General features: G+C 51.0%; 1 protein-coding gene across 7 annotated transcripts; it reads left to right on the top strand.

The window, feature by feature from the left end:
• Positions 1–402: 402 nt before the first annotated feature.
• NR1I2 (nuclear receptor subfamily 1 group I member 2) lies at positions 403–22,338 on the top strand. 7 transcript variants are annotated; one of them, XM_087861605.1, is made up of 12 exons: positions 405–962; positions 7,615–7,729; positions 11,156–11,352; positions 11,438–11,466; positions 12,749–12,967; positions 14,080–14,213; positions 15,636–15,823; positions 16,699–16,973; positions 18,880–19,022; positions 19,205–19,321; positions 19,680–19,785; positions 21,133–22,338. In XM_087861605.1, the coding sequence occupies exons 4-12, from the start codon at positions 11,447–11,449 to the stop codon at positions 21,275–21,277; spliced, it is 1,347 nt and encodes a 448-aa protein (XP_087717731.1). In that variant the 5' UTR covers positions 405–962; positions 7,615–7,729; positions 11,156–11,352; positions 11,438–11,446; the 3' UTR covers positions 21,278–22,338. The 7 variants fall into 7 exon arrangements, with proteins under 7 accessions (XP_087717733.1, XP_087717731.1, XP_045641052.2 ...); XM_045785093.2 differs by having other exon boundaries at positions 406–962; positions 11,156–11,466; positions 20,970–21,225; XM_045785096.2 differs by lacking the exons at positions 11,156–11,352; positions 11,438–11,466.
• Positions 22,339–23,104: the final 766 nt, after the last annotated feature.

Below are 23,104 nucleotides of genomic sequence, written 5' to 3'. Positions count from 1 at the left end.
GTCAGAAGCACGTGCCTAGTCCACTCCCCACGTCTGCCACAGAGCAGCTTTTTAAAAAAGCAAGTAGAAGAAACAGATACTGTGAAACCCACTGCTTTTGGCTTTTGTCTACTCTTTTCACTTGACTTGAGAGCTAGAACAGCCATCAAGCTCCCCCCTGGGAACGTGAAGGATCAGGCTGTGGACTGAGGGGCTGCTGGTTCCTGGCAGGCCTGGAGGAGGACAGAGTCTCAGACCCATTCTCTGGCTCCCGGTCAGCCGTCAGTCCTAAGGCTAGAGCTGCAGGTCACACTCCCCTGCAGTAGGCTCAGCCCCTTCACCCCTCCCTCTTCCGCTCTCCCTGCATGCCCCCTCTCACCTCCACACGCTGGCCCTCACTCATCACCCAGTCAAGTAACACTGTCCAAGAAGGTGGCTTAGACAAAGGAAGACATGTTAGGAGATCTAGGTTCGAATTAACTTAGCCCCAGAGGCCATAGCACAGAGAGCGTCAGATGCATGAATTTGCACAGAACCAGTTAGACAAAGCAGATACTAGCAGCATTCCTCCCCTTCTCCAGCTCTACAGTGAAGACATGAGAGAAAAAAGTGGGGGCATGTAATGAGAGTAAATACGGTAATCGGTTCATTTGCTAGTTGGAGCTCTGGACTTGGGACTTAGGAGTGCCGGATGGGGGCCACGCAGAGCCTACCTCTGACCTGGACTGAAATGTAGGGGAGAGACAAGATTGGCTCACATCCTGGGAAACAACCTACGACTAGGGAAGAGGAAGCACTGCTTCACTCCAGCAGGAGCCAGAGCCTCTGCCCAAAGTGTTCACTACTGCAAGACAAAAGATTAAGGTAATGCTCCAGTCTTCACCAAGGCAAGGACTTCAGGGGTACTGATTGATCCTTTGTTCCTGCTTATTCGAAGCGGACCCCAAAGGAGAAGTCACAGCAAAGAAGTTGCCACCAAGCAGGTATGGATTTTCTTTCTTTCTTTCTTTCTCTTTTGCCGGGGGCAGATTGCCTCCCCAGCTCCCTGCAAAAAAAAAAAGTGTGGGAACACAAATGGATCTTAACATTTGAGGCCAGCAGCCTAGAGGGTTGTGTGTCATGTTGGCCTTAGCTGTTCGCATTTCCAGGATGGGAAGAACCATGAAGATGGTCGCTTAATACTGAGTTCCATTAACCACGCTTCCTGATCATGCGCTTGCCTCCTAAAGAAATAATCACAGCGGAAATCTCAATTTTATATCAGCCACAATGAGTCATACATACAATCGGCCCCCCTCTCTGTTGCAGAGTTGGGAGTCTCCTGATCTAGAAAAATACCAAGGTGCGGGCCGGTGGGGGCTGGGAACAACTCAGCCCCAGTTGCTCTCAGTCGCTGAGTTCCTGTTGGCAGCCCTCGGGGCCAGGGCTGAGACAGCAGCACGACAGTCACAGGGCCTCATCATCTCTGCAAGGGGTCCCTCAGAGGCTCTTCCAACCCCCTCTCCAGCCCTTGGGGCTTGGGCCCCGTGAGTGTTCTACCTTTATTGTAGGCAGCCTGTCCCACAGGACACAACCTCTTCTACATGCGCTCAAAATCCTTTACGGATTTTGTTCTTTGGGGCTTATTTAAGGAAGCCTTCTCAACCTCCCAAGATGATGATGATAATAAAGTATTAGCACACTTTCTTTTAATAACTTTATCACCTAAAAAAAAATAGGCCTTTAGTCCTTTCTTCCAAATTAATTCTGCCCTTTCCCATTCATTTGAAAGTTGCCTCTAGGGGCGCCTGGGTGGCACAGCGGTTAAGCGTCTGGCTCAGGGCGTGATCCCGGCGTTCTGGGATCGAGCCCCACATCAGCCTCCTCCACTATGAGCCTGCTTCTTCCTCTCCCACTCCCCCTGCTTGTGCTCCCTCTCTCGCTGGCTGTCTCTATCTCTGCTGAATAAATAAATAAAATCTTTAAAAAAAAAAAAAGAAAGTTGCCTCTATTGTGTACTAAATTCTCATTTTTACATGTCTGCTGCTGGATTTTTTTTTAAATTTATTTCCTATTCTAACATAGGAAATATTATAGAGCCAACTTCTATTATAGTTTTACTTGTTCTAATTGATCTTTACTGATATATACAAAATCTATTTTGTGTTTTGTTTTTTAAAGATTTATTTATTTATTTTAGATAGAGAGTGAGAGGGGGAAGAGGAAGAGGGAGAGAGAAACTCAAGCAGATTCTGCACTGAGCACGACATGGGGCTCGATCTCATCACCCTGAGGTCATGACCTGAACCAAAACCAAGAGTTGTATGCTTAACCAACTGAGCCACCCAGACACCCCAAAATCTATTTTGTGTTTTGATATTTTGTCTGGTCACCTTACTGAATTCTCTTAATACTTGTAAAACTTTATCAGTTAATTCTGTTGGAATTTCTTGGTGGACAACCATATTATATATGTAAAATGAGTTTTATTCTTTCCTTCCTCACCTTTACAGAGTCAGATTTTTTTTTTTTTTGGTCTTATTGTCTTTTCTTGGCCTTCCAGCACAATGCAGAGTACTAGTTATGACTGAGGATAATCTCAGGGCTGATGTATACAGTTGTAGGAGTTGTACACTGCACAATTCTAGGGATACCATTCACAAAACCTTTGATGTCTAGGTATTTTTATGTTTCTGATTTTTGTTTTTAAAGATTTTATTTATTTATTTGAGAGAGTGGGGGGAGAGAGAGAGTGAGTTGGGGGAGGAGCAGAGGGAGAGGGACAAGGAGATTCTGCACTGAGCAGGGAGCTCGATGTGGGGCTTAATCCCACAACCCATGAGATCATGACCTAAGCCAAAACCAAGAGCCAGACGCTTAACTTACTGAGCCCACACAGGCGCCCCAATGTTTCTGATTTTAATTATTATTTCATGCTGTGAACTCCTATTTCTTGGAGACTTCTCTATAGGACTCTTTGACATAGGAGTGTGTGGGGGACTCTTCTGGCTTACAGGGGCCTTCTAAATGCTAGGATTTGAAGGAGACTGGGAAGAGTTCCCTGCCACCCAACACCTGCTCATCCACCCGCCATATCTCCTAAACTTCTGTGAAACACTGAAATAACAATATCCAAATGAAAATTAACGTAAAGAGATACATCCAAATTCCTCATGTACTGTCTGAAACAATTCTCCTGGGTCTCTATGAATTCCAAACAGAGCCACACTCTGAAACCCTAGGCAGCAGGAACACTGCAAACACATGGAAGAGACAGGCAGTTGACTCAGAGGTCATCGTGCTCGGTTAAATATTGAAAGATAGTACTGGGTGTACTTTTGACTTGGGCTGACACCAGATCTCAACCCTGATCTGTGTCTGGGAACAAATTTTCTGACCCTTTGGATCTGATGACTGCATCCTAGGAAGCACAAAGGCCAAATTGCATTTATGGCCACCTGAAGATAGCAGCTGACTGCTCGCTTGAATTTATGCAATGTGATGTTTCCTGTCTGAGTTTCCTCTGGGTGCCTGTCCCATGCCAGGGCCAAGGAGGGGGGACACTTGTGTTCACAATATTTGATCCATTTCAAAAAACTTTAAATATATGATCTCATTTTATCCCTGTGACTTTTGTTACAAAATGCGACTTACATAGTATGTAGTGTATCCCTTCACACTAGAGAAAGAATCAGAATCAAGGGAAAAGTTGTATCATTTGTTGCCTTTGTGACCTTGGACACACAGCCCCAGAGTCTTCAGTCATAAAGGGGATAATAAGACTTGTCTGGCCCTGCTCAACCTCGCAGAGACCCTTCTCTGCAGACCTCACAGGCGCTCCCACCTGAGATGATGATTTGGCAATCACTTCATAAATAATAAAACTGTACCATGAGTTAAAATTTGCCAACCTTTTCCCTTCATTGAACAAAGCCAATAGTTTATAAGCGTCACCGTCAACTTCGTAGAAACTCAATTTTTTTTTTTTATTTGACAGAGAGAGAGCAAGAGAGAGCTAGAGGGCGCACAAGCAGGGAGAGCGGCAGGCCTAGGAAGAGGGAGAAGCAGGCTTCCTGCTGAGCAGAACTCAGTCCCAGGACCCTGGGATCATGACCTGAGCCAAAGGCAGACACTTAACTGACTGAGCCACCCAGTCGCCCCAGAAACTCAATTCTTTTATAATTTCCCTTTACCTGCTTTTTCCCCCTCTTTACCCTCTGGTCAGTTCTGACATATATACACACACATCCATACATTTCTGATTTTATACACTTACGGGTGTAGATACATATATGTGTATCTACACACATAAGACATACTACATATAAAACATACATATATATTACAATCCTGCTGTTTCCAATAGTTTCTATCCCTAAAATCATGAGCTTTCTATAATTTCCCTCTCCACTTAGACCCCTTGCAGCTTCGACTCCAAGTTTCCCACTCTTGCCTCCCCATAATCTTGGTGACCTGGCTTCAAAGCTGTTTGATTTGGCTTATTTGAAGATTAAATATATATTCATCTCTTCCCCACACCTTTTCCCTGGGAAGGAGCTGTCTATCTCACCCCCAAACGCGTATCGACTTTAAACAACAATTGACGATGCCAGTGATTTCACATGTGTGTTTGATTACTTCCTCTATTTTCTCGACCCCTAAAAATGTTTGAATTGCCTTACCCTCTGCCTGCCGCTCGGTCACCTTCTCCATCGCGTGCCTTTGGTGGACAGCCGATTTTCGGTCTGGATTAGCTGGATTTCGTAGGTCCTTGCTACTCCAAGTGGGGAGGCAGACCAGAGGTGCCAGCAGACTCCGGGACTCACCCCAGACCCAGGGCTTGGAACGTGCATTTAACAAGCTCCCCAGGTGATCTGTTTGCACATTGTTTAACGTTGCAGAATCCCGATCTTCGATTATAAGCACGTGCTCTGAGTTACCTGGTGCGGATTCTGAAGCAGGCAGCAATCTTAACTGTCACGGAGATTCCGATGTGGTTGGAAAGCGAAGGTCCTCCAAGCTCCAGTGCAGCTGGATTGTGACCTGGTTATCTTTTTATTCATTATTCTAGTGCTTTGAACCACTGTTGCTCCTTCTTTCCTTTGCTTCTTTAACTACTTTCCTCCAGCTTCGTCTGCCTCCTGGCCATCTGCTTCCTCGCAGCCCCGCCCGGCACCTGGCTCCACCGGCTGCCTTCTCTGTGGGCGTTAGGGCTGCCCAGGCGAAGCGGGACTGAGATATGTGGTCACCCGCTTCAGTCTAATATTTTGGCTTCCCTTTTAATATTCTTTAAATATCTGATTAACATTTATTTAGTGACAAGTGATGGTATATTTTTAAATTGTGGTAAAATACACATAACATAAAATTTACCATCTTAGCCATTTTTAAGCGTAGGGTTCAGTAACATTAAGTATATTTAGATTGTTGTGCAACTGATCTCCAGAACTTTTTCATCTTGTAAAACTGAAACTCTACCCATTAAACAACTCCTTATTACTCTCTCACCCCAGGCCCTGGCAGCCACTCTCCTACCTTTTAAAACTTTATTGAGAAGTAACTACAAATATAGTTGTATATATTTAAAATGTACAATGTGGGGCACATGGGTGGCTTAGTCAGTTAAGCGTCTGCCTTCAGCTCAGGTCATGATCTCGGGTTCCTGGGATCGAGTCCCACATCACGCTCTCGGCTCAGTGGGGAGTCTGCTTCTCCCTCTCACTCTCCCTTTCTCTCTCTCTCTCAAATAAATAATACCAAAAAAGTACAATGTGATGATTTGATAGACATATATATTTTAGAATGATTACCAACGTCAAAATAATTAACTCATCCATCACCCCACACAGTAGACAGTTAACTGCGTGTGTGTGTGTGTGTGTGTGTGTGTGAGAAGAATGCTTAATTTCTACCCCAGCAACTTTCCAATAAACAACATTACTAGCTGATTAACTACGTTAGCAATACTGTATTATCAACTCTAATGACTGTACATTGCCACCAGTTGACTTTGTGTTTCTATGAGTTTAACCGCTCTAGGTGCCTACAACCGAACCCATACAGTACTTGTCCTTTTGTGATGGGTTCTTCATTAGCATAATGTCCCCAAGGTTCATCTGTGTTGCAGTATGTGCTAGGATTTCCTTCCTTTTCAAGGCTGATAAAATTACATTATATGTGTATACCCTTTATCATTTGGTGGCCAATTTGGTTGCTTCCATCTTCTGGCTGTTGTGAATAATGCTGCTGTGAACATCGGTGTGCAAATACCTCTTCAAGGCCCTGCTTTCAATCCAGAAGTAGAATTGCTGGATCATGTGGTTTTATTTTTAAATTTTTGAGGACCCACCATCCTGTTTTCCACAGTGGCTGTGCCATTTTGCCTTCCCACCCACGGTGCTCGAGGATTCTAATTTCTCCACATCCTCGTCAGCACGTGTTATTTTCCGTTTCTGTGACAGCAGCCCCCCAATTGGTGTAGAGTGAGGTCTCATTGCATTTGTCTAATGATTAGTAACATTGAGCATCTTTTCATATATTTATTGGCAAGTGATGCTTTTTTAATGCAAAATGTGTATCATTTCCTCCATGGCCAAAATAAGTAATTTATTCTGTGCCATTTTCCAAGCCAGACAACTTCTTAGAAGGGATGTTTAAGTGTTTAGGTAATAAAATAGTCTACTCACTGCCTGCAAACAGCCCTGCACCGCACATCATTCTGTTTCTGGGTCTGTCTGCCAATTTTCGCAGGCTACTCAGGGTTGTCAGAGCCTTATCCTCAGGCGGCTGGCTGGAGTGGCCCAGTGTGACAGGCATAGGAGTGCCCCTGGTCACTCCACAGAGACTAGTCTACACTGTCAAGGAGCATAGGAAAGGAAACAATTGATGGTTTACTTCGTTTCTGAGTTATTCCAGCAATGTTTTGATACCCTTTGAATACGGTGGCTCCCAAGGCAGCAGCTCAGCCCGTCAGCCCTTTAAGTTGGCTCTGTCTGTATATCTGACATCCAGTAGCACTAGGAGAGGGTCTCAGTGGGTCGGTGGGTCACTTGTCCCTTAGAGAGAGCAGTCACACCATCCTCACAGGCCTGCAGAGCCTGGTCCAGCCAGGCGCCCCTCTGAGGGTGGCCGTGGGTGGGGCAGGTTGACTGAGTGTCCTCTTCCCACAAGGTCAGGCTCAGTGAATTTGTGAGTCTCCTTTAGGAGGACAGAGATGGGAGGCTGTGCATACTCGTCTGCCACGCCGGTTCTTCTCATGTAATTGTCTCACAAATGTTGGCATTTTATCTGACACATCCTGTCTTCTGATGTGAGGGGACAAGGGAGGGGGGTAATGCTTTTTTCTATCAAAAGCTTTCCTTGATCTCTGTGCTTTAAAAAAAAAAAAACCAAAAACATTGTTTGATGGGTCTCCTTTCAAAGCCCCAGATCTCACTGGAACTCCCACCTTGCTGCCGACCCTAGCCAAAGCCAGCTCTTCCCCCTTCACAGTGGCCAGATAGAAAAAGAAGCCTCAGTCCTTGTCACTGAAGGAGATTAAAGAGTTAACAGTGCAGCAGAGAGGCAGGACGGGGTCAACCGCAGGCGAGGCAGCCCCGCTCTGCCTGACCAGTGGAAGGGGCTTCTCTGAAGACTTCCTTTTGCCGTGTTTGTCAGGGCGTTTGGCATCGGGCTGCCACACAGAGGAGACTGAGCAGGAAAGGCTCTGTCGGCCAGTCTGAGACGTGATCTCTCCTGGAGACTCCAGCGGCTTGTGCCCCTTCGTTGACAGGTACAGCGGAACCAGAGCAGACACTGATTCTAGCGAATGAAGTTTAGGCCTCTGGGCCCTTCCGTACATGGGCTCCCTCCCACAGTGATGCTTTGTAACATTTTCAAAAGTAAGATATTCAAGCACGGGTGTTTTTAGACGGTTTCTACTCCACTGTCCTATTTTCCCTAAAGTCAGGTGTTGGCAGAATGGCCATGGGCTCACTGGAGATGGGGTTGGGGTACATGCAGTTGAGTATGCATGTGGTGGCGGTTACTTGCATGTGGAGTTACCGCTAACCACCCAGTGTAGCCACGGGTCCCAGGAATGCCCAGCTCTGCTGCTCATCCACCGTCCTTGCAGGTGGCAGCACGGGCTAAAGGAGGGGAGTGAGGTTTGAAATGTGTGGAGCCAGAACCTCGGCCACGGAAAGTTCTTCCAAATATGAAGTCTTATATGGAAGAATCTTGATAGAGGTTTTCTTATGTTTGACAATAGTCCTCAACTAGAAGTGAAGATGAAAATGTTCTCATTATCATAATAAAAAGCAAATTTTGGTCAATGATACTGGACAAAAAACTTCATTATTTTTCGGTTCTTCACATGCAAAATGACATTACCATATCATTGTTATATGAGGGGAATAATTTGTTTTCTACTGCTGCTGCCATATTACCACAAACTAGGTGGCTTAATACAAAATTTATTATCTTATAGCTCTACATGTCAGAGGTCCAAAGTCAGTATCACTGGGGAGAAACCAAGATGTTGTCAGGCTGGTGCCTCCTGGAAGGTCTAGGGGAGAATCTGTTTCCTGCCTTTTCCAGCTTCTAGAGACTGCCTGGATTCCTAGGTTCACGGCCCCTTCCTCCATCTTCAAAGCCAGTAACGTAGCATCTGACCACTTTTCCATTATCACATCTCCTTCTCTGACCAGACCTAGGAGAGTTTCTCTGATTCTCAAGGTCTGTTTCCTCAATCACATCTGTAAATGACCCTTTTGCCATATAAGGAAACACATTTACATGTCCTAGTGATTAGGATGTGAATATCTCTGGCAGCCATTATTCTGTCTCCCACAAAGGACAATATTAATAGTTGTAATTTTTTGTGATTTCTTTTCTCAGTCTTTCTCACAAGGACATCTTCTCTTTGGTACCTAATTCTGTGTTTGCAACGTGCGTTCTTTTTCTTGAAGAAGACCCCTCCAATTGTACAAGCTGAGACCTCACATAAGCTGACTCATGGCACCTCCACTTGCCCACTGACTAAGTCGAGAACTTAATGAAATTTCTCCCGCACTAGCTGGGCAGGGTGTGCTGTTGGCTGGGGTGGTTCTGCTCACTGGCCGGCAAGGGAGCTGGGCAAGAGCCTAAGAGGAGAGTGCCCGTGTCTCACTCAGTGACTCTGGAGAATCACGGAGCAAAGTGCAGCGTGCCCATGTGCTGTAAGGGGTGGTCCGATGAACGCCAAGCTCTGTGGGTGCACGTTGTGGGGGGAGGTGGGAGAGCCCCTGAACCGTTGCACTGGGAGCTCAGTAAATGTCCTGCTTTGGCAACTGCCACAATGCTTTTTGGTTCAGCCAGTCTGCTCTTTCTGCCTTGTGGCTCCAAGACGATCATGGCTGGCTTTCTCTCTGGGATTCTTTTCTGGCCCCAGGATTAACTAAAGTCTCTCTTCTCTCCCGCTGTCTTACGAAAAACACCCATCATCAGAGTCTCCCTTTGGCCATTTACTCTCTCCTCTCCATGTCTTCATGCTCCTCCCACCTTGCCACCTGTGCCACTGGTCATGCGGGTCCCTGAACTTTGTTCTCTCTGCTCTTGACTCTTCCTCAACGACAATCTCCACTCTCACTTCCTTAGTGTTGTCTCTTTCCCAAATCTACTTCGGCACCCAGGCGAGGGTGTCTCTCCTGCTCTTTCCCCTTCTAGCATTTTCCTCTTCCTGCTCTGGTGAGAATTTTCTCCACCTCCAGACATCTCTGCTAAACTTGGCAACACAACAGGCGACATCATGGGCTTTCTACTGGGCATTTCCTTCTTCCCTGCACACAAAGCTGCTTCCCACGTCTATACCAGGTATCTGGCCTGGATGTATCCACAGCATGGCTCACGATGTTCTCACACACAGTCTCTCAATATCTGACTCCAAGGGTCACTAGTGGATGGCTTCCCACCCCCCTCTTCCCCAAAGTAGACTCTCTTCTCGGCACCTCCTTTTCACACATTCCTTCTGCTGGGGAGGAGCGTGAATATTCACACACTTTTCTGATTTTCTTGGTCTTTTGTCATGATCAGCCATCTACCCCATACCATCCAGGTCGTGTAAACACTCACGCCTAGTGTGCTGCCTCTCACAGCTCAATCCCCCTTGATCAGCAGGTGCCAGGTCTGTGGATAGGGCCTCATTTGGCCTCCTTTTGGAGCCTGAAGCTGCTCAGCCAGCACCATGCAGGTGCTCTGCGCGGGTGTCTGTGTGAGCCTCCTGTAGCCACTGTCCTCCACGGTCAAAGCCCACCCAGGGGCCATGCAGTTCTCATCCTCCAAGGCTGCCTCTGCAGTCCTTCCCCGGTTCCTGGGCAGCCCGGAGTCCTCCCCCGGCCCCACTTGGGGATCCTGGCTCCTTCCATGGCAGAAACTTAACTCCACGTTTCCTTTAGAATTTCCCTCCATTATCACCCTGGGATTCACCACTCTCCTTCCTTCCTTTCTCCCCAAGTTCAGACGTGTCCTCCCTGCAGTGCATGTTCTCCAGCATGCTCAGATGACCAAGCTCGGTGAGGAACAGGTGCGACCATCAGAGCGAGCCCAGCTGGATTCAGTTAAAACTGCATGTTTAATTAGTCTTATTAAATTCACATGTACAAGAGATGTGGCTGGCACATACCAGTCACCCAGGCACTGTCATTTTCCTGTCCACAGGGCACCATGCCGGCAGGACTGATGTAAGGGGGGAGTAGGGTAGAACTGCAGGCATCAGATGGCACCCCCATCCACCCCAGGTCAGCTCTAATGAAACTCTCGGAGTTCTGTTTCCATGATCTCTTGCCACGTAATAAGCCTCCCCAAAACTTATGGGTTAAACCAGCCACCATTTTATTTTCTGCCATGATTCCGTGCTGCCAGAGCTCAGCTAGGGGTCCTGCTCCATGGCATCAGCTGGATGCTTACCTGGGCTGGGACGTCCACGAGGGCTTGCTCACTTGTCTGGGGCTTGGTGGGGAGGGCTGGAGCACTGGCGCATATGGGCCTTTCTCATCTTGTCCTCTCAGGGCTTTCCCTCTTGACATGGCCTCTCTCCATGGTCCCTTTGGGTGGTCACCCCAGCAGCATAGCTAAACTTTCTCACACGGTAGGTTAGGGCTCCCCCAAAGAGCAGAAGCAGAAGCTACCAGGCCTTCTTGTGGCTTTGGCCCACAACTGACACAGTGTCATTTCCCCACAGTTGGTTCTCCACAATTCTATCGGTCACAGGCCATCCCAGATTCCTCATGCGAGAGGACGCACTAGGGTGTGGATCCCAGGAGGTGTGGTTTGCTGGAAGCTGACTTCGGAGCAAAGCTGTCATGGGTTCTCCAACTGCGGCTTCATAAGGATATGAGAGAATGAACTACAGAATGTACCAGATCTGTTTACTTAACGGTAAACTTAGGCAAAACAAAGTAAAAGTTACACAAATGCTATGAGGTGAGACTCTGGCATTAATCCTAATACCTCCTCATTACAGAGTTGGAGAATGTATCAGTCAGACACAGTGTAAGTAAACATCTCCTCCCCTTTGTCCTTTGGCAGACAATTCTTTGCATGTTGAATTCTGCTGTTAAGTTGTTTCTGCTGGCTCTTGCTTATGGTGCCATGTTGGTGTTTGCTTCATGATTTGTGATTTTTTACTCATATTTCTTGAAAATTACTTGTGTGATTCTTTGTGCCTTGGTGGAAAGTTCCCCTAAAGAGCAGGAGTGTGTCTGCTTCTGTGGGTGTCCGGGAGCACTGCCCACTCGAGATCTCTTTACACCAAATCCGTAGCTTCAGATTTTTGGGAACACTCTAAGTATGCATTTTGTCTGCAAGCCCACATGAGGTTGGGATTATGATTTGAAAAATCAGGGGGGATTCCCCCCACATCTGCTCAGTTCAAGTTTCCCAGTCAGCCTATTTTATATGCAGTTTTCTGGAGGGGCAGTGTTGCAGACAGATTAATTTCTAATTCATATTTACAGGCAAAACTGTTTGCTTTCATCTTTCATGCTGCTGGAAATAGAAACTTTCGTGTTGAAATTTTACTAAAAGTTTTATTTGAGGTTAAGAAAGGGCAACATCATCAGTGGTGTGGTGGCCCTGGGCAATCAGCGCCCAGAGGCCTTCGGGAGGCATCATGAACAGGACAGATCCCCATTTCTGCTCACCATCCTCCGTGCTCATTCCAAGTATAGAGTTCAAGGCATACTGTCAAGGTGAACGTTCCCCGGGGCGAGCATCTCAAACACAAGTCTACCAAACGGCTGCCAGTTCTTTGATTACGCACTTATGCCCCAGCTTGACTGGGACGTGGGCCACTATCTTCCAGTGTTCTGGGAGCCTGGCTCCTCTCTTTCTCCCCATTTGCTTGGTTACCCTTTCTTCCCAGCCTTTTCAGCTTTCTCTGGGAGCTTGGGCCACCACATGCCTGAGAGGCTGTCTCCCCTAGGTCTCCCCATTCCCAGAACCATCTCCAACAAGCGGCCTGTCCCCTGGGCCTCTGACCAGGTCATAGGCTAATCTCAGTCCATTCAAGAATTGCTCACCCAGGCAGGCTTTTCTTTTTCCTTCTCATTTCTTCCTCGTAACCTTCTCTTGCCATGTTCTTGTTCACATGTGTTCCTGCAAGGCCCTATTATTACACACACAGCCAGTGTGACATCTCTCCCGATAACGAGTCTAACCCCACCCCCAGTTCTCCCATGGTTCAGCGGACCGAATGTGAACGGCTCACAGGGAGGAGTGTCTCAGCACATCCCTGTCCAGCCCCTTCATTCCCTGTGGTTTTCTTCACTTCTAGACCAAGAGGCCTGGAAGCAAACCTGGAGGTGAGACCTGGAGAAAGCTGGAAGCATGCTGACCCTGTGTCCTACAAAGAAGCAGATTCAGCTCCTGGGAAGCCAGCCATCAGTGCAGATGAGGGAGATGGGGGTCCCCAAATCTGCCGTGTATGCGGGGATAAGGCGACTGGTTACCACTTCAATGTCATGACATGTGAAGGATGCAAGGGCTTTTTCAGGTAGAGTTACCTTCCAGCCTTCACCCACCTGTCACCCCAACACACTGGGTCACGTCTAACAGCTTCTGCCACTGGCCCACTGGGCACTGCTTCGGGGCCTCAGCTTGACCTATTCCTGGGTTCAGAATGTGGGGCAGTGGCCAATTCAAAAGCCTCCTACTGTTTCAGGAGAGCCATGAATATCTCAGAGGATTGTTTCATCTTCCATCTTCCTATCTTACCTGGGAAAGGGCCCCTTCCATTAAGATACCCCTTTTGTTCCTCCATGTGCTCTTGAATAAAATGGAAAATCAGTTCATAAAAGAGGAAAGAATTTGAAAAGCCAAAACACAAGTGCTCAAATCAGCTTCAGGGAGTGGTTGTTAAGCAAAGAATGGCATAAAAGAAGAATAGGACAAAACAGTCTCACCTAGAAACAGGCAAACAGGGAGGTCAAAAAATTAAGGACTGAAAAGTACCAGCTCACAGGAAGACAGACCTGCACAGAAGGGTTCACATTGTCCAAATGAAGACCAAAGCCCAATGCGGGGCTCAGATCAAGAGGAAAAGAAGCAGGCCAGAAAAGGAGGGAAGCAGAGAAAGAATGTGTGAGGAGCTGGCGTCTGCCCTCAGGGAGGGCCGGGTATGCGGAGAGCAGCTCCCACCTAGGGGCCCACTTGAGACCCTCAGGAGGTCCCGGGGCAGCCAGCATGACTTGGCCGTCTGCAGAGTTCTTGGTGCCTGGACATGTGACTGGAAATGGACCCTAGAGCCAGGACCCACCCTACAATCCGTAAGTTGGGCTGCCAGTCAGCAGCTGGGGGGCCAAACCCACAGGAGGACCTCCAGGGAGGCACTGCGGCAGCTCGGCGTCTCCTAAGTGAAGAAGCCCCGCTTTGGGGCTGATGTGGCGAAGCCTCAGGGGCTCTCCGGTCCCACGGGCTTCGGTGGGACTAGTGCAGGTCCAAAAGCAACCACGTCGGCGGCCACGTTCCAGCAAGAGATGAACATCTGTGTCGTGTGGAGTACAACAGGGTCCAGGGACAAGTGTAGCTTGGAGCCCCCACCCCACCCCCGACCTAGGAAGCCCGGGTGTTCCCCGAACCTTACTTTCGCTCTTTGTTTTCTCGCAGGAGAGCCATGAAACGCAACACCCGGCTGAGGTGTCCCTTCCGGAAGGGCACCTGCGAAATCACACGGAAGACCCGGCGCCAATGCCAGGCCTGCCGCCTCCGCAAGTGCCTGGAGAGCGGCATGAAGAAGGAGAGTGAGCAGCGGGAAGTGCCCTGGGCGGGCAGGGGCGCGGCCTGGGGCGCAGGTGCACCGTGAGCCTGGGACAGGTGTACCGGGGCTCAAGTAGGAAGGAAGCGTGGGGACGTGTATGCGCACGTGTGCAGACACGCACAGGGGCCTCTGTCAGCGTGTGGCCTGTGTGCAACAGGCTGACTCAGGGAGGAGAGCTTGTGGGCCACACGCGCAAGCTGCCCGCCCCACAACCACGGGCCCATCCCGGAGGGACTTGACAGATGCCGGCGCATCTTTATTCTCTGCTCCGGGAGGTGTGGTTGGCATCTCAGGCTCCTTTTCCTCCGCAGATGTCCCTGCGTGATTCTTTATGTCGCCGTCATAATTGTCCTAAAGGTGGTTTAGCCAAATTGAATGAGGTGAACTGGGGAGAAGGAAGCCAGAGACACGTGGTGTGATATGACCCCCAACTTTCCAGCAGCTAGTGCCCATCAGTCTCCCAAACCTGGTGTCCTACAGAGGAACCATTTGCAGACAGGCGACAGGTGACATAGGATGCTCTCATTCTACCTGTCGATCTCTGGTGTACGCTTATGCTCCCAGGTCACTCTGAGATTAAAGCTGATGGGGAAAATGCTGGAAGCTTCCAGTGCATATTTGTCTCCATGGATCACAGAGTGGGCAGCCTCTTTCAGGGGACAAGTTCCCTGGGCGCGTGGACAGAGGGCCTTTCCTGCAGGCCAGCTCAGAGTCAGGCCCTCACCTGGCTGTCCCTGCTGTTCCTCGTACCAACCCCCACCTCTTTGCTCAGCACATGTAAGCAGGTTCCAGAAATCCAAGGAAGACCCTAAGGCTCCAGGCTACATAGAAAGTGGCTGGAGTAGATATTTCTTGCTAAGCAGTAGCCCCGGCTCTCTAGGGTCCCAGATGCCTTGGCGGGGGTGGGCTCTGAGGAGTCTGGCTGGTATCTAATCCACCAAAGAAGATTACTATCAGGTGCTGCTGACTGACCACTTACCATGTGCCTGGAGCCCAGCTAGGCACACCATGCCTCATTGTGGCAGCAGCGTGAGGGGAGCACTGTCGCTCCAGATTATGAAGAAGGAAACTGAAAGAGGTTAAGGAAACTGGAGAGGTTAAGGAGCTTGCTCAAGGTCACTGCTAGAGAGTGGCAAAGCTGTCACTCAAAACCAGCACCTTTTGATTCTGCAGCCTGACTCTTCCCACCGTGCCACAAAGTTGTCACAAAACTACTGCCTCGGGCAGCACACCAGCTGCACCTCGTTCTCTGTCCTTAACCCAGGGTTTCTCCAGGGGAGCCCACAGTCGAGGACAGGGTGGGTTTTTTTGTCACCAGCACGTCCCCTCCTGCTGCCTGGGGAGGGTCACCAGGTGCAGCCAAGCTCCTGCAGGTGCTTGAGCCTGTTCCCGGCTGTCGCTGCAGTGATCATGTCCGATGCGGCTGTGGAGCAGAGGCGGGCTCTGATCAGGAGGAAAAAGAGAGAACGGATGGGCACCCAGCTGGTGGGAGCCAAGGGTCTGACTGAGGAGCAGCAGACAATGATCAGAGAGCTGATGGATGCTCAGACGAGAACCTTCGACACCACCTTCTCCAATTTCAAGAATTTCCGGGTATGAGGATTTCCCGAGTTGGCTCAGCCATTATGCTAGCTCCTCAAAACCCTAGTCTCATTCCCAGGGGTTCTCAAAGAGTGGCCCCAGTCCGCACAGCAGTAGGGGCCCTGGGAAATCATTAGAAATGCCAGTTCTCGGATCACTCTAGACTTGCCGAATCAGAAACACTGACCGTGGGGCCCAGCGGTTGGTGTTTCGACAAGAACCCCTGGGTGATTCTGACACATGCTCAGGTTTGAGAATCTCTGCTCTCTCCCTCCATGGCAGGTAGCAAGTGGAGCTGAGCCAGAAACAGAGTTTTGGAAGCTGAGTTACTCCAGGGTGGTCGGCCTTCAGGGCTTTGTGAGGACAGGGTCAGGACCTGTTGGGGGTCTGGCATTTGTGAACAGAGACACATTTGTCATCTCAGCAACAATAGCCGCGTCTGACGCCGGTGCTCTCTTCCTGCTTTCTGCTCACAGGCATGCAGGTGACCAGTTCTGCTCAGAGAGCTGTCAGCCAGTGACCCCGGAAGTCTGTTCTTTCTATCCGTGGCTCCCACAACCTCCTTTTTAAGTCAGGGATGCTTGGGACACACCCATAGGTGGAGACCCCTTACGTTCCCCTGGGCAGAGAGCAAACCCATTTCTGACCAGGCAGAGATGCGAGGGAATGTTGACGTACAGATCCAGACAGTGCACCACCTGACGTGTGTGTGCATGCACACGCGCATGTGTGTGTGTCTGAGTGTGCATGCGTGTGCGTGCGCTCGTGTGTATGCCTGCACTAGTGTGCATCTGCTCGGGCTGCAGCAGTGGCCTGTGTAGGAACCTGTTTGGGAGAATACATGCTGTCTCTCCTGTCCCCTCTCCACCTCCCGGCTCCTGTCTCAGCTTCCAGAAGCGCTCAGCAGTGGTGGCGAGGTTCCGGAATCTCTGCAGACTCCGGTGGGGGAAGAAGCTGCCAAGTGGAGCCAGATCAGGGAAGACCTGTGCTCACTGAAGGTCTCTCTGCGGCTGCGGGCAGAAGACGGCAGCATCTGGAACTACAAACCCCAGGCTGACAGCTGCGGGAGAGAGATCTTCTCCCTGCTGCCCCACATGGCCGACATGTCAACCTACATGTTCAAAGGCATCATCAACTTTGCCAAAGTCATCTCCCACTTCAGGTAGGACACAGTGGCTGGCTGGATGCGTGTGGAGAGGAGCGGGCAGTGGCCAGCAGGTGCAAAGGGTCTAGGGTGCATTCCCCTAAATCTGGGGGATATTGGTGCCAAAAGACGTTCCTTTATCTCTACCTACCCTGCCGCGTCAGGGCAGCTGGTGCTGCTGGGGAGTGGAGCCCTGGCTGTAGGCTCATTAGCTTGGGCCTGCCACGTAAGCCATCTGTGCCCGGCCTCCGCGTCTGCGATGATGCCCAGCTGCAAGGCTGTTGTATGAGATGAGAAAACGTCTTGGGAACGTCCGGCACATACACAGTGGACATTCAGATAGTGAACCTCTTTCCTGTTTTCCCGTGGAAGGGCAGGAATCACAAGTTGACAGTTCCAGAGCAAAGAAGGAGTAGGAAGGACAGGGAAGAAGTCCAGAGGGAGAAGGGGAGAGACAGGAATAGACTCAAAGAGAAGGTTGTGAAGGGTCCTGAGAACCAAAGGTTGGGCTCCTGAGACCTGGGTGTGGGGGCCACGATGGGCGGCTGGAGTTGGCAGGAACCCTGGGACCTGTGGCGTGGTGGCAGCCATAGCCCCATGATACGTAGTCTGCCTGGTATGGACATGGCCATGGTATATTTTTCCTGGGTCTGGCCACTGGCCTTTCCAGGCCTGGACAGGTACAGCTGAATCACACACACAAGGAACCCCTGATTCCATCAGTAGACAGAGGGCAGGTTATAGTCCAGGAGCCCACAGTTGCCCTGTGACACGCAGGCCTTATTTAATGGGGTGAGGGTGGCCACGGGTCAGATGGTAGCGAATTAGGTCAAGGCAGTAAGAGAAGGCCTGCTTACGTGTGTGGATCTTGGCAGACTCCCCCTGACATCTGATGACCCAGAGTGTAACATCAAGGTATGAGGTTACTTGCATTTCTTGGGAGCGCAGTTGTGAGCACAATGCCTCCGGAGGTATGCATTACCACCGCCTTCATTCTACAAGTAGAAAACAGGTTCACCGAGGTCAAGGAACTTGCACAGGGTCGCAGTTCATCAGAGGGGCCGGATTTGGAAGCAGGGAGCACAGAGTTCAAAGCCAGCTACCCGCCAGGTCCTGAGCCAGGCGCTGGGAAACCTGAGAGAATAAGATCAACTTCCTGCGATTATGGATCTGAATGGAGAGGGGGTGGTGCAGAAAACAAGGGACCGAATTTCCAAGGAGACCAAAGCCAGGCAGAGGGCCCCTCAAGAGCCAGCCTCAATGTCCTCCTTCTGGGCTCCTACTGGGAATGTCCCTCAGTGGGGAGTCAGGCCTCTCAGATTGGGAGGGGGCTCAGCCTAACCACGAATGTCAGAGGTAGCCACTGTGGCTAGGCCTGTCCTCAGTGCCCGGAGAGGGGGTTCACGGCATCTGGGCTGCCTGGAGAGAAGCAGTAGAAATATTAAATCCAAAACGGATGGCAGGAAGCAGCTATGCCTTCAGTGTGGACCTCCTGCCAAGGGAGTGGCACCTGAGGAAGGACTTCTGGGAGGTGCAAAGACAGTGTGGCTTGAAGGACCAGCAGGATTTACTTACGGGTAGCTAAAGGGGCAGTCATCCCAAGTGGGGACATTGAGGCAGAAAGTAGGAGGCTGGGGACGAGGAGCCGAGGCATGCACCGTGGGCCAGAGGCTGTGTGGGGAGTTGGAGGAGACGGGGTGCCATGCTGCACTGGCAGTGCGGACCCCCGTGGCAACAGGCGCCTACAGGGAGGGGGCGGGGAGGAGCAGCCTGCCTGGCTGCTGTGAGGGGAGGCATCGGAGGCGATCTGAAAGCCACTGCAGCCCGCTCCCGCCCCCCGCCCCGGCCCCATTTCTGGATATGGGAGGGGGCTGGCCTGTAGCACCCCGCGTGGAAGCTGGCACCCACCCGTCCTTGCCGCCAGGGACTTGCCCATCGAGGACCAGATCTCCCTGCTGAAGGGGGCCACCTTTGAGCTGTGCCAGCTGAGATTCAACACGGTGTTCAATGCAGAGACGGGAACCTGGGAGTGCGGCCGGCTGTCCTACTGCCTGGAAGACCCCGCAGGTGCCTGCGAGAGGCCTGCCGGCCCCGGTGGAGGGAAGGAAACACACGCGTGGAGGGAGGAGAGGAGCCACACCAGGATCTGCGGGTCCTGGAGTTGCAGGGCAGAGACTGGGCAATGGGAAAAAAGACCCCCTTGAGGGAAGGCTGAGAAGTTGGCCCCTCTATCCTACACCCACCTACAGGTGGCTTCCAGCAGCTTCTCCTGGAGCCCATGCTGAAGTTCCACTACAGGCTGAAGAAGCTGCAGCTGCATCAGGAGGAGTACGTGCTGATGCAGGCCATCTCCCTTTTCTCCCCAGGTGAGAACCCCACCTGTCCTGCCTGGCCACTCCCTCCCCCCCGCCCCCCGCCCCCGGCTTGCTTGCACCCCCTCAGCTGTAGCTGGAGGAGGCGGCAGGCCCACCCCTGCCCTCCCCAGGGAAGGGCCCAGTCGGTGGCCTTGCCCCCATTCATTGCATGGCCAGGAGGGGGCCCTCCGGCTGGCTTCTCCTTGGCTTGGTGGGCTGACGCACCCTCGGAGGGCTACCCTCCGTTCCCTGCCTGGGCGCCTCTGGCTCCGGAAGGTGGTTGGCTGGCAATTGGCTCTCTCTGGGCCGGGCTGATCTTGTCTTTGCCCCGTGGCCTTGCTGGCACCATGCCGTCTTCCCTCCCCTCCAGACCGCCCAGGGGTAGTGCAGTGCAGCGTGGTGGACCAGCTGCAGGAGAGGTTCGCCATCGCCTTGAAGGCCTACATTGAGTGCAATCGGCCCCAGCCTGCCTACCGGTGAGCAGCAAGCAGGGAGGGTGTGAGGGGGTCGCTCCAGCAGCCCCGTCCTCTAGGCCCCCCGCCTGTTCTGGGCCTCTCGGAGAGGGCAGCCTCTGATTCCCAGGGCTTTGGGGCCCTATTCTGGGGCCTCCACTGAGGCCTCCAGCCCAGTCAGTCTGAGCTCCAGCCTAACAACGGAGAAAGCTGAGGGGGGCCGGAGGCCAAGCCCAGCCAAGGACGTTGCTTCCTGAGGCACAGCTCCTGTCTGCCCTTTTCCACTCCTGTCGGCAAGGGACGGGTGCAGCCAGGTACTCCCCGAGGCTCCTACAGGCTCTTCTGACAATAGCCCGCAGTAACTAGCGCGGTAGTAAAGATAACCGTGACAACGATGATGGTAATAACAAATCAGTTTGCATGGAGAAGTGCCTGCCCAGGTACCAAGCAGTTTACACGTATTGTCCCCTTTAATCGTGAACACAGCCCCACGAGATGGGTGCCGCCACTCCCCCGCCAGGGTCTGGAGGCTCAGGGCGACTGCCTCAGGGTCCCCAGCCAGATCGGTGGGATCTAGAGGTGGCCCCGGGCAGACACATCCAGAGCCCATGCCTCTGAGTGCTACCTGATCTCCTGCAGGAGCAAACACGAGCAGACAGGGTAGGAAACTCCTTAGTTTGTTCTGGTCGTGGCCAAAGGAGGAAGGCTGCTCAGGGCTCGGCCCAACAGGGCTTTCCACCCCTCCACTGGCTCTCAGCAGTCCCACAGGCCCGGGCCTTGAGGGGTGAAGGCCGCACAGGGTATGCCGGCTGAACTTCAAACCTCAAGGCCTTCCTTGGCCCACTTCGACTTTATTGTGAGCTCAGCCTCTGGGCCATGTCTTGATTTGCGGGGTCCTCCCCTGTGTGGAGCCAGGAGGCATCAGGCAGACACTGGATCCCAGGTTGGACCCAGGAAGGGTCCGCCAGGCAGCCTGTAGTCCCTGCCTCCACAACGGCTCTGCTTGGTCCTGGCCCTCGGCCATCTGCCAGGGCAGGGAGTCCACCCCGCCCCCGAGACCGTCCTCTGTACCCGGCTCCAGCAATGCCTGGATTTTCCCATGGAGGTGTCTGTGCCCAAGGACTCCAGCCCAGGGCATGAGGGGCAAGCGAGGGGTGCAAGTCCGCGCCTCAGTCCCCCCAAGGCTGCTCTGCCCTTCTCACCCGCAGACGAAGAGAAGCTTAAGGAATTCAACCGAGCCTTGTCTCTTGGCTTGCCGGAGATGTTCTAAGAGTAATACGGCCAAACTTGTGCGACTTCAACACAGTCCCAGGGTTGGGGGATGGGGTGAGGGTGGACCGCACCCCCAACTTGTCCTCTGGCGGCCTGCAGCTTCCTGTTCCTGAAGATCATGGCCGTGCTCACCGAGCTTCGCAGCATCAACGCCCAGCACACCCAGAGGCTGCTGCGCATCCAGGACATACACCCCTTCGCTAGCCCCCTCATGCGGGAGTTGTTCAACATCACAGATGGCTGAGCAGCTGCCGCCTTGGGAGAGCTCCGAGGGGCAGCCGGAGCCAGAGTCCTGCCCTTGGAGCTGCCATTCCTGGGACCAGAGTGACGGATGCCGCCGAGAGCTGACGGTGCCCTTCAGGCCCTGCCTTCCCGGGGAACTCACAGCCGCAGCTCCGACAGTGCTGCCTAGCATTCCTCAGGAAAGGGACGAGCGTCTCACCAGGCCCCACCGCAGTCTGGGGAGAGTGAGGCCATAGACACTTTGATGGAGAGTGCACTGGCCTATAGGTCAGGCCCATCCAGAGGCAAGACCACCCTCCCCTTAGAAATGGCCCTGTGGTCTGGGCATCTAGTGTCATGGTGGGAGAGGGGAAGGGGTGACTGAGGCTGGACCATCCGAGAGTCTGTGCCCACACCCAAGTTCATTAGCTCCTGGATGTTTTCACTAAGTTCCCCTGTGTTCCCCACTCCAGTCATTCCCCAACCCGCAGCCTCCTATCCTGAGCTGCTCAGTGAGTTCCAGGCCTGTGTCCATCAGCAGGTGCATTCGTGTCTGTGAGAGAAGCCAGAAGGTCTACAGCAAACGTCAGAGGCTTGTCATGACCTCTGTGTCTATTCTTTCTTCCTTCTGAGTCCTTCATTCTGTGTCTTTGCATCCATGCAAACACATTAGTAAGCACCAACAATATGCAGCCTGCTATGGGGTATACGCCGACTCAGACATAGTTCCTGACCGCCAAGACTTTCAAGTTCAACTTAAGAAAACAAAGCAGACACACAAAGAGCTTTGATCTAAAGGCGTGGTAAGGGCCAGAAGAAGCACAAGGAATTTCTTCCTGTGAATGCTGAGCTATGTGGGGTTCTGAATGCACCGGGCGACCCAAGTGAGGGATCTCTGGAACATGTGTTGGTGGGAGGAAGGGCACTAACTGGCTGTGTGCACATATGTGTGACTTAGTGTAGGTCTGCTCCACGTCTGACCTGGGGCTTGGGTTTGCCCCTGAGGCTGGAACACTGGGGTGCTCTCTGCAGTTAATAACATGACAGGCAGTTAATAAACATGCTAGCTATGCATGCACTCTAGGTTCCTGTTTGCACATCTCCTTTGAAAGCTAAAGAATATGAAAGTGGTTGCTTTGTTTATAGCCATTTTGAGTAAGAACGTTTTTGCCTTTTGTGCAAATTACATTTTGACTAATTTTAAGGCATCCTACACCTAAGACAAGACTTAGCAAATATGTTCCTGAGTTAGTGGCAAATCAAGGCCAGAGGACTTGAATAATTAATTTTTGGCTAAAGATTTAAACCTTTTTTTGGGCCTTCTTTTCTGGGGAAAAAAAGAAATGTGGGTGTGGGAAAACAGAAATATTATTATATAATATACTTATCTATTTCTTCATTACTTGTTTTACTATTGCCCTTTACACATCCGAAGGCTGTTGGAGTAAAAACAAAAATGATTTAACTTGGTTTAGCTCATAAAATTATTCCATATAAAAATCCATATAAAAATGACACACCCCACAATATGGTATATGTGTTGGTGTGTATATACCAAAATTAAAAATGCAGTAATTGAATTAATTTTTAATGTCTAATGTTTTGAGGCAAATGAAGCTATAAGTCAACTGAATTTTAAGGAACAGAGACTTGTTTAGCTTTTACCATTTCACAAGAAGCAGGCCCGACTTTGAGAACGTAAGAAATCATTGACACTCTAGGTGAAAGCAAGCAGACATATTCCTTGCTATTTCCCCAGATTTCCCAGCCTCCTCTGCATTAAGGATATAGAACACACTCATTTTTAGAAAAGAAACTGGGGAGGGGGGAGCTTCTCTCTCCAAATACA

The sequence above is a fragment of the Ursus americanus genome, chromosome 4, assembly GCF_024610735.1.
Source record: "Ursus americanus isolate L20-20 chromosome 4, mUrsAme1.1.p, whole genome shotgun sequence".
NCBI lineage: Eukaryota > Metazoa > Chordata > Mammalia > Carnivora > Ursidae > Ursus > Ursus americanus.
Note: the sequence above shows the minus strand (reverse complement) of the source record. Positions and strands in the feature narration are given on the sequence as shown.